The 16,853-nt window shown below is 34.7% G+C and overlaps 2 protein-coding genes across 7 annotated transcripts in view; both read right to left on the reverse strand.

Moving 5' to 3' along the window:
* LOC114330643 (kazrin) overlaps window positions 1–16,853 on the reverse strand; it is a 490,500-nt gene that overhangs the window by 352,971 nt on the left and 120,676 nt on the right. The window lies entirely within an intron of this gene.
* LOC126880842 (uncharacterized) lies at window positions 2,294–10,782 on the reverse strand. Its single transcript, XM_050644910.1, has 2 exons — window positions 10,597–10,782; window positions 2,294–2,743 (listed from the first exon to the last, which is right to left on the reverse strand). The coding sequence occupies exons 1-2, from the start codon at window positions 10,780–10,782 to the stop codon at window positions 2,294–2,296; spliced, it is 636 nt and encodes a 211-aa protein (XP_050500867.1).

The raw sequence follows: 16,853 nt of genomic DNA on the forward strand, positions 1-16,853 counted from the left end.
TTGATTTGAAGAGATGCGATTCGAATTGTCGGCCTTGATCTGTTATGATGCGCTTGGGAGTACCGAAACGAGCTATCCAACCAGAAAAAAATGTTCTGGCTACTGTGACTGCTTCTTGATTAGGCATCGGGAAAGCTTCTAGCCAACGTGTGAAACGGTCGACGCATGTTAGACGGTATCTGTTTCCTTCTGAGACCAGCATCACTATAATGTCTATGTGGACATGTTCGAATCGGCTGGAAGGTGGTAGAAAACTTCCAGTAGGTGAAACAATGTGGCGCGATATTTTCGATTTTTGGCACTGTAGACACGCTGGAGTCCATTTCCTCACATCTAATTTAATGAATGGCCAAACATATCGCTGTGCGATCATCTTCATAGAACTGTTGATTCCGGGATGTGCTAGGTTATGCATGGTGCGAAAAATTGCCATTCAAAGTGGTTTCGGTACAATTGGTCTGGCTGTAGATGTTGATATGTCACAGTACAAACTCACGTTTTGTTCGGAAAAGCGTATTTTCTGCATTTGCAGTGATGTTTTCTCACTTAAAAAAGTTTGCAGTTCTGGATCAGTTTCTTGTGCGAGAGCTAAGTCCATGATGTCGATATTTTTCTTGATGCTATCGACTCGAGATAGTGCTCTGCCTATAAACTGTCCTATATAGTTTAAATATCTAAACTGTCTAAGACTATATTTATCTAGCTTCTGAGTAAAGGCGAAGGTGATTGGTTTCTGGTCTGTGTATATAGTTATGTCCTTGTCTTCGATCATATGTCTGAAGTGTTTTATGGCTAGATATATAGCTAATAGTTCTCTGTCGTATGCACTATATTTCTTTTCGCTAGGTGAGAATTTCTTAGAAAAGAACGCTAAAGGTTTCATACCTGTATCCGTTTTTTGTTGTAGTACAGCTCCCGCACAAAAATCAGAAGCGTCACAAGTGATGGAGATATCAACATCGTTTACAGGGGGGCTCAGTAAAGCAGCGTTAGCTAAACTGTTTTTGCAGTCGTCAAAGGCTTGGATTCGCTGTGGTGTCCAATCAATTGGTGCTTTTCCTTTGACATTACCTTTTAGGGCATCATATAGTGGTGCTTGTAGCTCAGCTGCATTGGGTATGAACCTTCGGTAGAAGTCTAACATACCTAGAAATCTGCGTAGGTCTTTCACTGTTTTTGGCTGAGTGAAATTTTGTACAGCTGCTACTTTTTCTTGTGGAGGTGTGAGTCCTCTGTCTGGTACTGTGTATCCCAAAAAGGTAATCTCGTTTTTGCCGACTTTGCTGGATTTATCACAACGCCAAACTGCTTGAGCCTTTTGAAAATTTCTTCCAAATGCGACATATGCTGCTCTTCGGATCCTGACGCAATGAGAATGTCATCGATGTAGGCGTAGGCGAAGTCTAGACCACGTAAAATCTCTTCTAGTGCTCGTACAACCTAAATGGTGTGGTAACGTCTTCGGTGGCTACTGGTATCTGGTTGCATGCTCTCACTAAATCTATTGTAGAGAAAATTGTCTTACCAGCTAGCGACTGACCGAAATCTTCGATGTGCGGAATTGGATATCGATCTGGAACTGTTCTTTGGTTTACACGTCGATAATCTCCGCAGGGTCTTCATTCCTCACCTTTCTTCGGGACCATGTGCAGTGGAGTAGACCAGTTACTTTTTGATGGTCTTATGATGCCTAGTCGTAGAAGATTTTTGAACTCTTTTTTACCCCATTGCAGTTTGTTAGGTGCTAATCGTCGCGGTTTCGAAAAAACGGGTGGACCTGGTGTTGTATCTATGTGGTGCTTGGTTTGATGCAGAATGTCTTTCACGATACCGGCGAGTCGCGTGATTTCCGGAAATCGTAGCAGCAGTTCATGGTAACGCGACACTTCCGCGATAGTCTTTACGCTGCCGTTGAAACACTCTTTAACGAGTCCCTTTGTTCGAAGGGTTATCGTACTGTCTACTAAGCACTGGTTAGCAATGTCCACTAGGAGAGCGAAATGGGAAAGAAAATGAGCTCCAATGATAGGCTTTGAAATGTGCGCCACTACGAATCGCCACGTAAAATCACGCCGTAGTCCGATGTTTAATGTCAAGTTCACATAACCGTATGTCGCGATTTTAGTGTCATTGGCCGCGTATAGTTCGTATGAAATCTTTTCGCGTGCACCCCGTATATATTTCGGCGGGAAAACGCGCAGATCGGCACCGGTGTCGATTAAAAATTGTTTTTTAGTATCATAGTCTGTTACGTAAAGGCGGCGAGACTTTGGGCTTGGATCGGATGCCGCACTCACCGACTGCCCGCGATGTTTCCCTGATGCTTGCACGGATGAGAGCACTTTTGAGCCTGGTCACCAAAGCGGTAGTAATACCAACATAATATATCACTATTATGTTCCCTACTGTAGCTACTGTCTCTAGGATATGGTCTGCGTCTTGAGTTGCTGCGGTTGCGACGGTATGTGTTTGTTTGTGCTTGAGCCTGCGACAAGCTAGCTAGCTGGATTTTCAAGTCGGTTAATTCGGCTGTCAATTTATCAATGGTGCTTCCAAGAGCGTTACAAGCTTCTGAAATTTGGGCGCTAGGAGCTATAGCTTCAGATATTGTGTCAGCTAGCTCGACAAATGCGTCCAAACTAGCTTTAGCTTGAGTAGCTAGAATAGCCTGTGTAGACGATGGCAGTCTACCTAACCACAGAGACCTTACAATATTGTCTGGTACCGTTGTGCCTGCTAAAGACTGTAAATGTCATAAGAACTGGGAAGGTCTTCGATCGCCCAGTTCTTCATGCTCAAGTTGTCTTTTAATTTTTTGTTGCTGTGATGCACTAAGTCTCTTATAACTCTGACTTTAATTTTACATACCTCTCTGTGGCTGGTGGTGAAACAATAATACCCCTAACTTCTAATATGTAAGCTGTGTCTAAATTGGCAACTATATAGTTGAATTTTGTGGCGTCATTTGTTATGTTTGCCAGTGTAAATTGATTTTCCACTTGCAGGAACCAAGTTTCAGGATCGTTGGGCCAGAACGGTGGGATTTTAACTGAAATCTAATCAACTGAAGCACTGTTATCCTGAAGCACTGAAGCACTGGTATTGTCCGTCATTTTCGATGTTCACTGTATTTAAAACCGGCAAAAGAATATTATTAACACTAACTTTTTCAATTTTCGCGGCGTTCTAAATATTCTCGGGGTCACCAATATAATGTTTCGTTTGGTGTGTGTTGACGGAATTAATTATATAAAATAAATATTAATTAAAACGCAAACAACTGTCAATAATATACTTATTTATTTTGGTAAAAAATGTGTTTTGCTTATAGATCGCGTAAGAGTGTCAGACCACTTGCCGGGATGCAAAATCGACCGAGACTGGTGAAAACGACTCCGCTGAACTAAAAACATTAGTTTGTGGTTTTTAAACTAATTTATGGGCCTATGTTCTGATAAGGTAATTTCCCATACAAGGGCGTATAATATCTGGTTTTTTTTAAAGCTGAGAACTGAAATATTTCGTTTCTTAAAACTAACAGGCCATTCTATGCATGTGAAATTTAAATGGAACGTATTATTTCATTTTGAAAAAGTTATTAAAAATAAAAATTAAAATTAGCAAAAATAGTAATTAAAGCGTATCGCTATAGAACCTTTTGATTACTATTTTATTATTAGTTTAACGAAAAAAGTTATTTTTTATAAAATACTCTGCATCGTATTTAATCTAAGATAAAATCATCAAATATCAAATTTAATTAATTTTATACGAGGTATGTCAAAAAATATGAATTTCACTCAAGAGTAAAGTACCTTTACATTTCACAATATCGAAAAGTGTTATTAATGAAAGTTCTTTGGAATTAAAAATGTGTTTTAGTGTTTAATTACATCCTTCTAATTAAAATATTGTGAATAATCAAAGCACCTAACTCATAAGAAAAATTCATATTTTTTACATACCTCGTATAAAATTAAAAAAGTTTGATATCTGATGGTTGTATCTTAGATTTTAGATCAGGCAGAGCATTTTATGGAGAACAAGTTTTTTTCGTAAAAGTGATAATAAAATAGTTATCATAATTGTAATAAAATGATGATAAGTATCCGTAACTTGAGAAAAAATTGATTTTTTTTTCAATTAGAATGATGTAATTGTATATTTAAACATAGTTTTTAATTTCAAAAAACTTTTCTTAATATAATTTTTTGATTTTCTGGAATATAAAGGTACTTTACACTTTAACGTAATTCATATTTTTGACATAACTCGTATAAAATTGATAAAATTTAATATCTGATGATTAACTTTTAGATTTTTGATTATCCAGAGTATTTTATGAAGAATAACTTTTTTTCGTAAAATTGATAATAAGAAATATTTCCATGTGGTTCCTAGCTACGCATACATACTGTATAAGAGCTTCTGTATAAGAATTTTGAAATTGCAATGTCATATTCGGATTCAGCATAATCAAAAACTAAATTGAAACATATTTGATCAAAGTAAAATGATGAATTTAACGATATTTTTAAAATTATTTATAAAGAACAATTGTTATTGTTTAACCCTGCTGTCCTGTTCGGGTCTATTTGACCCAAAAAATAATTTATTTCTAATTTTACAAATTATTACGCGGCGTAACGAGTTGGTGTTTCGTGACTTTGTTTCCTAATATGAGGTCTTTCAATTAAATATAAGATAACCAATCAACTTCCTGATTTTTTTGATAAAAATGAAATTGTTACCTAGGGTACGTTCGGGTCAATATGACCCGCGTATTTAAACCGTTAAAAATTACCTGTGTATGTGTGTTCGAGTTGGCAGTATTCTATATTGGCAGTACTCTGTGTGTTTGGCAGCCGGATACGTCTGTAAATAAAAACAGGTTTCTACAAGCTAGACCTTGTAAAATAAACTGTAGTATAGCTGGACGATGTTGCAAACCAAATTATAAATATGACCAACATCAACATGGACGGACAGCATGTCTTTGGAACCAACTGGAAAGACATGAATAAAGTTGGTTTCCAAGCATACATTGGCCTTTTCTTTTTAGCTCGAGTTTACAAGTCCGATGGTGAATCAACTAAAAGTTTGTGGAATGAAGAAACGGGTTGCAGTATATTTCAATCAACAGTGTCGCTTGATATATTTACAGAAAGTTTGCAAGTAATACGTTTTGATAACAAAACTACTAGACAGGATAGGAGACGTTTTGATAAACTTGCTGCAATACGTGAAATTTATGAAACGGGTACAAAATGTACCAAAATTTTTTAACCCTGATGAAAATGTTACCGTCGATAAGCAACTAGTTGCCTTTAGAGGCCGCTCTCCCTTCAAATGGTACATTCCAAGCAAGCCAGCGAAATATGGCAAAAAATGTGGGTTTTATTTAATTATGAACAGTAAAACTTCGTATGCTCTAAAGTTGCAGATCTATACAGGAATGCGTGTGATGTGTGCCTTGAGTAGTGAGTTGAAAGGCCACAATATTACGTGTAATAACTTTTTTACATCGTAAAATTTAGGACAATTTCTTCTAAAACAAAGCAGATACAATGCCGGGGATTATAAGTAAACTAAACCGGAGCTTTCAGCAAAAATCGCGAATAAAGAAGTTCATAGCTCGTCTTTTTTGCTTCATGTAAGGTACCACTGTTGTTGACAATATTCCTAAAAATAATAAAAATGTTATTCTTATGAGTACTTTGCGATGCATCATGCATCACTTTCATCAAATGAGAAAGCTCCAAATTATTTTAGATTACAATTCCAATAAGGGAGCAGTGGATACTCTAGATTAGCTTGTTGGCACGTATACATGTGAGAAGAGATTAATCGCTGGCCATTGATTGTTTTTTAACATCTGCTGGACATTTCTGCCTACAACGCCTTCGTGTTATGGGCATCAATAAATATCCAATGGAATGCCAATAAACTGGCAAAACGACGAATTTTTCTTGAGGAATTGGGAAAAAACTAATGAAACCAGTCATCATTTTCATAAAAAATATACAAATAACTAAATGCTATCACGAACTGGTAAAAAGGACACGACCAGAAATAAGTAGACAAGATGGAAATGCTAGTGAACCGTCTATGAACAATCTAACTCCGCCTGCTAAACGAGCACGCTCGCTGTAAACTTGCCCTAAAAGCGATAACAAGACTAATTATTATGTTGTGTAAATATCATAAACATATTTTTAAAATCCATTCTTCTTATTACTGTCCCAGTTGTAAACTGAATTAAATTGTTGTAGATATTTGTTACTAGGCTTTTTTGGTAAGAAAAAAATACCTTTTATTTTGGTTAATAAGGTTTAATTTACATTAACAATATAATTTTTGTTTAATTAACCAAAATTTATTGTTAATTAAGTTTTATTTATCACCATTAGCTTATTTTATTTCGATTAAGGAGCGTAAACCATAGTTGGGTCATATTGACCCGAACAGTACATTTGTGTAGTTGACTCGAACGGGACAGCAGGGTTAAACAATAATTAATAAACAATTAGCGGCCAAAACTGGGAGTAGAACCTTTTACTTTAACAAGTATATAAACTAACAAAAAACGTTTTAGAAAAATATAAGCTTGTTTGAATTTTTCCGAAACAATGCATATTTTCGTTCTAATTGCACTCCCCTATAGAGTCAATTGGCCAGCGTAAATATTAACTATACATATATTATTGTGTATATTAAATATACACATAACCAAACTTAAAGCTGGTTTAGACGCTGCGATAAATGCGAGCAATTTATCGTAACGATCGAGTTGTTTCAATTTATCGTCGTGTGAAAACGGTACATCCGCAGCGATTTATCGCTGGGATGTAGCGTAATAAAAAATCGATAAATCGTAGCGATTTATCGACACGATAAATTGCTCGCATTTATCGCAGGGTCTAAACCAGCTTTTAAAGTATTTGTTTATTACGGTATCATATATACGACAGCACACCACATGGTAACACGGTCACTGTGAAGGGGGTGCTCAACGATTACGTCGGGGCGTTCAAAACCAAGAATCCATGTTGTCCGATTTTAAGCCTATTTATATGCGTCGACATGGAAATGTTAAAATGCGTAAATAGAAATAAAAAAAATGGAATGAAATTGAGCAGGCTATACAGACAAAATGTGCGTAGCTATTGAAACAAGAAAAAGTGAAGAAAAAGTAATGGATGACAGAGGATATCCTTGACATGATGGAAGAGCGACGGAAGTATAAAAACAAAAACGAACAAAGTATTGAGAAATACACAAACAAATAAGAACAAAAATCAGAGAAGCTAAAGAGGAATGGCTGTCGGAAAAACGCAAAGAAATTAAACAGTATGAAAAAAAATACGATTACCAAAACACGCACAAGAAGATAAAAGAAAATACATCAGCTCAGCAACGGACATATTTGACAACAACGGAATTTTGATCTCAGGACCAACAAAGATTCTAGAAACAATACAAACAAATAGAAACAAAAGAAAGCAATATGTTGAAAACCTCTTTGCTTCAGAACGCCCTGATAATTACTCAATTGAAATCACCGAAAACAGTCCTTCCATTCTCAATTCAGAGGTAGAAAAAACAAAATGCTCCCTCAAGAATAACGAATCTCCAGGACCTCACAATATTCATGCTGAAGTGCTAAAACTCTTATGCGAAACGGACAATTCATTCCAAGAAACCCTAACCACTCTTTTTAATAATATATACGACAGCGGCAGAATTCCGGAAAATTGGGTACACTCAACCTTCGTGGCCATACCTAAAAAACGAAACACTAAATTGTGTGACCAACATAGACTGATAAGCCTAATTAATCATATCACCAAAGTCTTCACCAAAATCATATATTATGACAGAATCTACAACAAGTGTGAAGCGGAAATCAACGAGTCACAATTTGGTTTTAGGAACGCTTTGGGCACAAGGGAGGCAGTGTCTTGTCTGCAAGTATTAGTACAGAGGTGTAGAGATATGAACAAGGATGTCTACATGTGCTTTGTAGATTATTTAAAGGCCTTTGACAATGTAAAACATGACGAACTAATTGAAATTCTACAAAACATAGGAATTGATGATACGGACATCCGAATTGTGACAAGTCTTTACGGGAATCAGACAGCTAGGGTAAAAGGTGGCAATGCGTCCACAGAGAGCATTGATATCAGAAATGGTGTGCTACATAGATATGTTCTCTCCCCTCACCTTTTTAATATTTACTCCGAACAAATTAAAAAAAAAGCACTGGATGAAGCAAACGAAGGCGTAAAAATCAATGGAGAATTGATAACTAACATCCGATATGTGGACGATACAGTCGTACTTGCCAGTAGTATCGATGAACTTCAGTATCTTATGGACAGGGTACAAAGAGCGAGTGAAAAAAGAGGACTTAACCTCAACATAAATAAAACAAAATGGATACTGGTCAGCAAAACTAAAAAACCTGCCAGACAATTGAAAATAAACAACCAATTAATCGAACACGTTGACTCGTATATGTATACATTGGAACAGTCGTCAACTCGAAATAGGATCAAACAACCGAAATACGATCTACACTTTTGACTGAATTTTTTAGTGTGTCTTATTATTTAAGAAAATCGATATAACATTATTGTTGTTATACAGGTAAAGGTCATTTTATACCGGGTGTAACAATCATACTGTGTTTTTTTCTTAAAGTTCGGAACACCCTGTGGAATATTTTAGCGTATAAAAAATGTTTAAATTAAAATTCAATTGTAGCTTTAGACCTTATTAACATTTTACTTTTTGATTCATTTGCTTATGTGGGATAATAAAAAAGTTACGTACGTTAACATCTAGCGATGTTTTTCGACAATAAATCATCATTTTCTGCTTAGTTTAATAAACAAGCCTAAAGTAGGCTATGAGAAATTAACAATTTAATGGACGTCAAATGGTTGGCAGTCGAAGAGAGTCTGGTTTATTGTGAAAATGAGTATATTTATTATTTAAAGTTTCAATTAAGTCCGTAGTTTTTTTTGGAATTTGGTGGAAATGGAACGCGCTACAAGGAATTTGACCTGCGATGAGTGTGTTCAGTAGTGATCTTAAGTTGTACTCACTACGGAGAGCAATGGATTATATCCTCGCTCCGACCCTTGCTCCCTGGTATTTTTATTCGTTATATTCGTGAATTCTCGAATTTAAAATAATGTATTTATTTTACATATCGATCGATAATATAGTTGCGATCGCTATGTAAAATAAATACATTATTTTAAATGCGAGAACTCACGAATTAAATACCAGGGAGCAAGGGTTGGAGCAAGGATACAATCCATTGCTCTCCATACTGAGCAAACCCTAACATAGCGAAGGACTTAGCTACAATGCTATCGGCTCCTTATATTGGTAAAAATTTTTTGCTAATACACGATACTGTTCCACGTTCACGAACTGTAACCGAATATTTACAACAGGTAAATTTTCGGACTATGCATTGGCCATCGCGTAGTCCAGATTTTAACCTGATCGAAAATTTGTGGGAAATAATTGACAAAAGACTACGACAGCGTTTGCCACCTCCTACCTTACAAGAGGCAGATTAAGACCAAATTGCATACCTCATTTGTAATATAAAAGTACATATCTCTTTTATTATCAAAAATAAGCGAATGAATCAAAAAACAACATGTTAAGAATGCCTAAGGCTACAACTGAGTTCTAATTTAAAAATTTTATTTGTGCTAGAATAATACACAGGGTGTTCCGAACTTTAAGAAAAAACACCGTATGATTGTTACACCCGGTATAAAATGACCGTTACCTATCTAGAAACAATAATATTACATAGATTTTCTTAAATAATAAGACTGTAACATACTAAAAAATCACTCGAATCGGACAACAGGTTTAGAAAATTCGAGACTTCTAACGTGAACAATTCAGCAAGTGAGTCGATTATTTTGCTCTCAAGTCTCTCAAGTGTATAATTGAAAAAGCCAGAGCAACATTTAACAACATGAGAAATATATTCACCCATTCCGACATATCTATCCCACTAAAAATACGGCTGTTAAAATGCTATGTATTTCCAGTCTTGCTGTATGGCTGTATGGCGCAGTGGCATGGACACTAACGGAAACATTAATGAGGAAGCTGAAGGCATTCGAAATGTGGGTATATCGACGTATCCTCAAATTATCCTGGACGACTCACACCACCAACGTAGTTGAAGTGATTCTTGAGAATCACTTCAACCAGGCCAGAGGTGCCTTTAACTTCAGTCAATATGTAGCATCATAGAGTCTTCAACTGAAACGCGAGTAAGTCATAAGTCAGTACTCAAAGTTCTCCCGGGGTAACCACCCTTAGTGTAGGTCTCATTAATAAATTCTCGCATTACTATTTTGTGTTTCCATTCTCTCTGAAGAACAGCCTCCACTGAGCCCCACGAAATTTATACATGGTCCTTCGAGCCGGATATGATCCAGCGACCTATGGTATTTGACCCGGTTTTATTATATCAATGAAGTGTCCGTGGTTGTAGTGAAGGTTTAATATTCCCTCGTAAATTTGAATATATTCGTTTATGAACTCCATAACTTGTAATGCTGTAGTTTGTATTCGTAATCTGCTATATTCGGTTTCTAGTCTTTGTACTTTGTCCTCTACTTCGTTGAGGCCTCTAGCTATGTCTTGTAGACCTGTTGTTAGTGCTTTGTGAAACTTGTTTAGTTGATCGTTTATCTTCATCTCCGTGTGGTTGATTGACGTTATTGTTTCTAACATTATCTTTGCCTGATGCTGTGATCCCTTAATTAATTCTCTCTGGTTTTTTCTAGTGCATCAATGTTACTATAGGCTTCGTCGTTTACTCCAAATACGGAGGTTAATACTGTTCCTAATATTCCTCTTTTTTCTCTTCCTTTTATTTCTACTGTCAACGCCTCGCTTATTGACTCCTCCCGTCTTTGTCCTTCCTCTAACTTCCCTATTATCTCCTAACAATTTACGATTTCTGTCTCTTGACACAGTTCTTGTACGCCTTGTATCATACTTCCTATCAGTTGGTGCTCCTTTTGAATTCTTCCTATTTCGAGTAGCACCTTTATTCGGAATGTTCCCCGGTCTATGAACACTTTTCCAAAGTCTTCTGTAAATAACCCTGGTTCCGGATTGTATATTTTATACAGTTCTGCATTCATGGGTTTTAATAGTGTTAAAAACATTATTGCGATGAGTATTTTCTTCCATATTGATCCTGCTGTATTCTTTGGTTTTTCCTGTTTCTCTTCTTCCAGTTTTATCAGCTTATGTGTTGGTCTTTTTGTTATTTTCCCGTTAGCCTTTCTCACTGTCACTACTCTGGTTAATCCCTCCGCTCCAGGGTGTGTTTCTATTACCCTTGCCAATGGCCATCGGCCTGGAGGTGTATCCTCTTCCTTAATTATGACTATTTCTTCTCTTTTTACGTTTGGGTGCGGTTTTTGCCATTTATTCCTTTGTTGTAACTGTTGCAGATACTCTTGCCTCCAAATCTTCCAGAAATCTCTTTTTATTTTTTTCCAATAATCGGCACCTTGCTGGCATCTTCAAATACGTCGTGAGCTCTTCTTCCCGATTCGGTGATAAAATTTCTTTCCCTATAAGGAAGTGAGCTGGTGTAATTGCTATTTTCCCATCTGGGTCTTCTGGTGATCCACATAATGGTCTCGAGTTCATACAGGCTTCTATTTGTGTTAGCACCGTACTGAGTTCCTCATATGTTAATACTGTTTCCCCTATGATTCTTTTCAAATGATATTTCATTATTCGCACTGCGCTTTCCCACAATCCTCCCAAGTGTGGTGCATATGCCGGTATGACATGCCACTGGGTGCCTAGTGCAACTAATCCTTGTTTTATCTCGTCCTCTATGTTTTGATTTTCTTTTTTCAGTAAATTTGTCGTTCCTACAAACGTGGTTCCGTTGTCACTGTAAATGTTTTTGCATTGTCCTCTGCGTGCCGTAAATCTTTTGAACGCCGCGATAAATGCATCTGTAGACATATCGCTTACTACCTCGAGGTGTACTGCCTTTGTTGACAGACACACAAATGCTGCAATGTATCCTTTATAACTCCTTTGTCCTCTGCCTTTCGTAGTACTTATTTTTATCGGCCCGGCATAATCTATCCCTGTATTTGTAAAAGGATAACACAAAACTGTAACGCGAATAAGTCATAAGTCAGTACTCAAAGTTCTCCCGGGGTAACCACCCTTAGTGTAGGTCTCATTAATAAATTCTCGCATTACTATTTGGTGTTTCCATTCTCTCTGAAGAACAGCCTCCACTGAGCTCCACGAAATTTATGCACCCACTTAATAAAATTGAAAAGGGTGAAAATTTGACTGTTAAAAATTGAAAAGTGTGGTTAAGATTACTTACTCCCTGTCCTTGCAAAATAGCCACAATGCCAAACACTGGTAAAGTTATATGTTCCAACTACATAGTAAAAAGAATAAAAATTATTAAAAATTATTCCTTAATAAATCATTGACCTTATCTGTTTGCCTATTCTTCACAGGGGTCTTCACTTCATTCTTTGGTCTATTCCAAATATTGTGTTACTTCTCTATTAATTTAATTATTTTTATACAGGTCTTCTTTCTGTTTTACTTATCCTTAAAATTCAAAATTTAATCTCAGACATCAAACTTTCTAGCTACTTCAACATTGTTAACTTTCCAATTTTATTCCTTTTTTACTAAGTACTTCTAATTTTTTAATATTTTTAAATTCAGTTTGTGTGTTGTGTATCTAGCTGACACACTGCTTGTAATATTTTGTTTTTTTATATATTTTTATCAACTTCGATTATTTCTAAAAATTCAAATTATTCCATTTTTCTTTTTTTATGCATAATTTTACAATACGTTCCTATATGTTTGACTATAACCAACACATTCACATTCCGTTAATTATTTTTTCACCTCATAATCTCATATTACATCATTTTCCCCAATATTCTCAAATAGTTATATTCATACACAATCAATATCCTACTAGACTTATACAACCAACATTACAGTTTAATAAATTTAATCTTACCTAAACAAACTAGCTAATTTTCTATCAATTCACCTTTCAAACTTTCACCCCAAGGCTATATACAATTTTTTTACTCTCATATAATCACTAATTCAATCTTACCTTGTTAGTCCTGTCGCCAGGGGGGGTACAACGGCCTCCTGTATTCAGATGGACTTACCCAAGTTTTTATTATGTATTTTGGCCCGTAGAACACGAATTTTTTGGGTAACAGTTGATCCGGATGTCGATAAGATTGTTATATACAAAGAAGTTGAGGAATTACATAACAGCGATTTCTCGCAAAACAAAACCTGTTTTTGTATTTTTTGGGCCATTCTAACCAAAAAATGTCCCTACAAGTTTTTTCGTAGGATGCATAGTTTTCGAGATAAACGCGGTTGAACTTTCAAAAAATCGAAAAATTGCAATTTTTGAACCCGAATAACTTTTGATTAAAAAATAAAATAGCAATTCTGCTTACCGCATTTGAAAGTTCAAGTCAAATTCTATCGGTTTCTAATATATACATTGCTAAAAATTTATGTGTTTATGGCGAAAAAAAGCTATAAACACATAGTGTTTCCCGTGCCTAATACATGCGTTTACATGCATGCTACGTAGAAATAGCCTCGCTTGCACTTGTACCTACTCTATCTACTCGTTTGATTTTAAATGAGAAATCATTGAAAACATCACTCCAGCACTAGGTGTTTATACTTTTGTTTAACAATAAAATAATAAATTTTTAGCAATGCAAATAACTAAAACCGATATACTTTGACTTGAACTTTCAAATGCGGCAAGCAGAATTTCTATTTTATTTTTTAATCAAAAGTTATTCGGATACAAAAATTGCAATTTTTCGATTTTTTGAAAGTTCCACCGCGTTTATCTCGAAAACTATGCATCCTACGAAAAAATTTGTAGGAACACTTTTTGGTTAGAATGGCCCAAAAAATACAAAAACATGTTTTGTTTTGCGAGAAATCGCTCTTATGTAATTCCTCAACTTCTTTGTTTATAACAATCTTATCGACATCCGGATCAACTGTTACCCAAAAAATTCGTGTTCTACGGGTCAAAATACATAAAAAAACTTGGGTAAGTCCATCTGAATACAGGAGGCCGTTGTACCCCCCCTGGCGACAGGACTATGTGTTTTCATTACCATAAGACAATAATTTCGATCAGTTTAATTTTATAATAATTGTTGTAATAACTAATAGTGGAGTCACTGAAGGTTTTCATCTCCGATTTCGTTGAACTTCTATCAATTTTCATGAAAATTGGTGAGTAGTTAGAGGATACCTCAAGCAACAAAGGTGACATGATGCAAACCTGCGCTTTTACGTTGGGATGGAAGCCACCCCATCTCGGGGGTAAAAATTATTTTATCAAAAAGAATACCATAAATCGATATAGCGATAAATTCTAAGTAAAATTTGTTATATAAAGTTATTAATATTAATCAATGCTTTTTGAGTTATTAAGGACCAAAAATTTTATTTTTTCGTAAAAAATGCATAAAGCTGTTTTTCAGGTATAACTCAAAAATTATAAGCGTTTACAAAAAAATTTATTATTACAAAAATTAAAGATAATAAAAAATTGAATACACTCCTCACTTAAACAACTAAACTAATGTTCATTCAAAGTGAGTTATGGGTAATTGAATGTAATTTTTTTTCGACGAGTACTCAAATCTAAGTTTTCAATGAAATAACGGGAAAACGATGCATTTTATAAAATATACCTGCAAAACACTTGTCAAAGCACTTCGGATTACCTATCAAATGAGCTCCAGAAGTTAATAACATTAAAATTAAGCAAGTTATGATAAAAATAAGAGAACCCTTTCGATTTTTTTAGGAAAAAGTAGAAAACGCAAATTTGTTAAAAAAAATATAATTTAAAAAAATTTAAATTTTTAAAATTATCGTAATTTTCATTTCCTTTTGATAAAAACTCCAAAAATACTCAATATACGTAAAAAATGATATATGTATATCCGATTTTAATTTTTTCTGTATAAAATATTTTACCTTTTTTATTTCATAGCGTAAAAAATAACCGAGGTAAAAACGTTTAAAGCTTAAATTTTGCTGCGAGAACCATGTAACCGAGGCTATTTAACCTTTTATTTTTAAAAAAAGTAAGGGGTTTAAAAGACTAAATTCAACATCATGTAATAACCCTTGGAATTAACTTTCAAACGGTTTTTATGCAAACCTGATATCCTAAAAATTTACTGAGGTATTTATAAAAAAATAACATCTTTTGGAAAAAATTTTAAAAGATAAATTTTGAAAAATTTTTGGAGCATAACTTTTAATGCTATCAACTTGTTCGAGGACTTATTTTATAGATATTTCTAAGTACTTTGACAAATGTTTAATAAGTTTATGTTATAAAATACATCATTTTCCCGTTACTTAAGCTGGACTATTTAGATTTGGATACTCGCCGAAAAAAAATATGCATTCAGTTACGTATAACTCACTTTCAGTTAACACTAAAAGGTTTTTCTAGTAACGGGTTTATTTCGATTTTTATTAGCTTCAATTTTGGTAATAATACCTTTTTGGAAAAAACTTATGGCTTTTGAGTTAATTATGAAAAATCTGTTAAAAACATGCTTTTTTCTCACGATAAATTAAAATCTTTGATCTTTAATAACTCAAAAAGTTTTGATTTATTTTAATAACTTTATATAACAAATTTTGCTTAGAATTTGTCCGTCTATCGAATTATGGGACTATTTTTAAAAAAATAATTTTCACCCTCGAGAAAAGGTATGTCACCTTTGTTCCTTCAGATATCCTCTAACCACTCACCAATTTTCGTTCAAATCGATGAAGGTTCAACGAAATCGGAGGTATTTCATATCCACCTTCAGTGACTGCACTATAAAAAGTAAATTTAAATTCTAATATTAAAATTAAAATCAATTTTAACGCATATTAAAACTTAAATTTCCATAATTACATTGAATCCTGACCTTGGTTAATACATTAAAAACCCAATGATATAAATTCAGATAAAAAAGACATACGTAGTTTTTTGCACGGCTAGCTTTGATCCCAATAATTGTGGATCGCTCGTTATATATTGTTCGTCCGCTATAACTTTTCCCATGCGTCACGATTCATTTTCAAACAAATTAAGTCAAAACATAAAGTGAAACGAACTTCGATGTGTATTTACATTTTGTATACTGTATACTATATTATACTACACGCATCGGCGTACGTTTCACTTTATCTTTTGACTTAATTTGTTTGAAAATGAATCGTGATGCATGGGAAAAGTTATTGCGGACGAACTATAATGATCATTACTTAATGACTACGTGTTTATAATATTAACAAAATTTTCAATGAATCCTTGTAAAAAAATCAATGATTGGTGGTCATTGATATTATGTACAATATCTTTTCAGTGTGTCTGCAATTGCTTAAATTTAAGTTAAATATTGAAATTTTATATGAGCAGAGAACTTTACCGAGTTGGGCTGAAGGTATCCGTATTAGGAAACAAAGTGGAGAATCTACTTACCGCGAAACGCACAAACTTACTTAACGTTTAATAGTTTCAGGGTAGAAGTCGATGAGAAAGTAATAACGTGAGACGCTAATTTCTCAATTTTCTGTCTTGTAGTTTTATGAAGTTATACCGTCTTAACTTAATAGGGAGTATGAATAACTAACGGAGCAGGCAGATAAGGAATTAGTTTCAAATTTAGTTGTGTACAATAAATATATTATACACGGCTCACTAAAATAATTAG

Source organism: Diabrotica virgifera, chromosome 2 (assembly GCF_917563875.1).
Source record: "Diabrotica virgifera virgifera chromosome 2, PGI_DIABVI_V3a".
Taxonomy (NCBI): Eukaryota; Metazoa; Arthropoda; class Insecta; order Coleoptera; family Chrysomelidae; genus Diabrotica; species Diabrotica virgifera.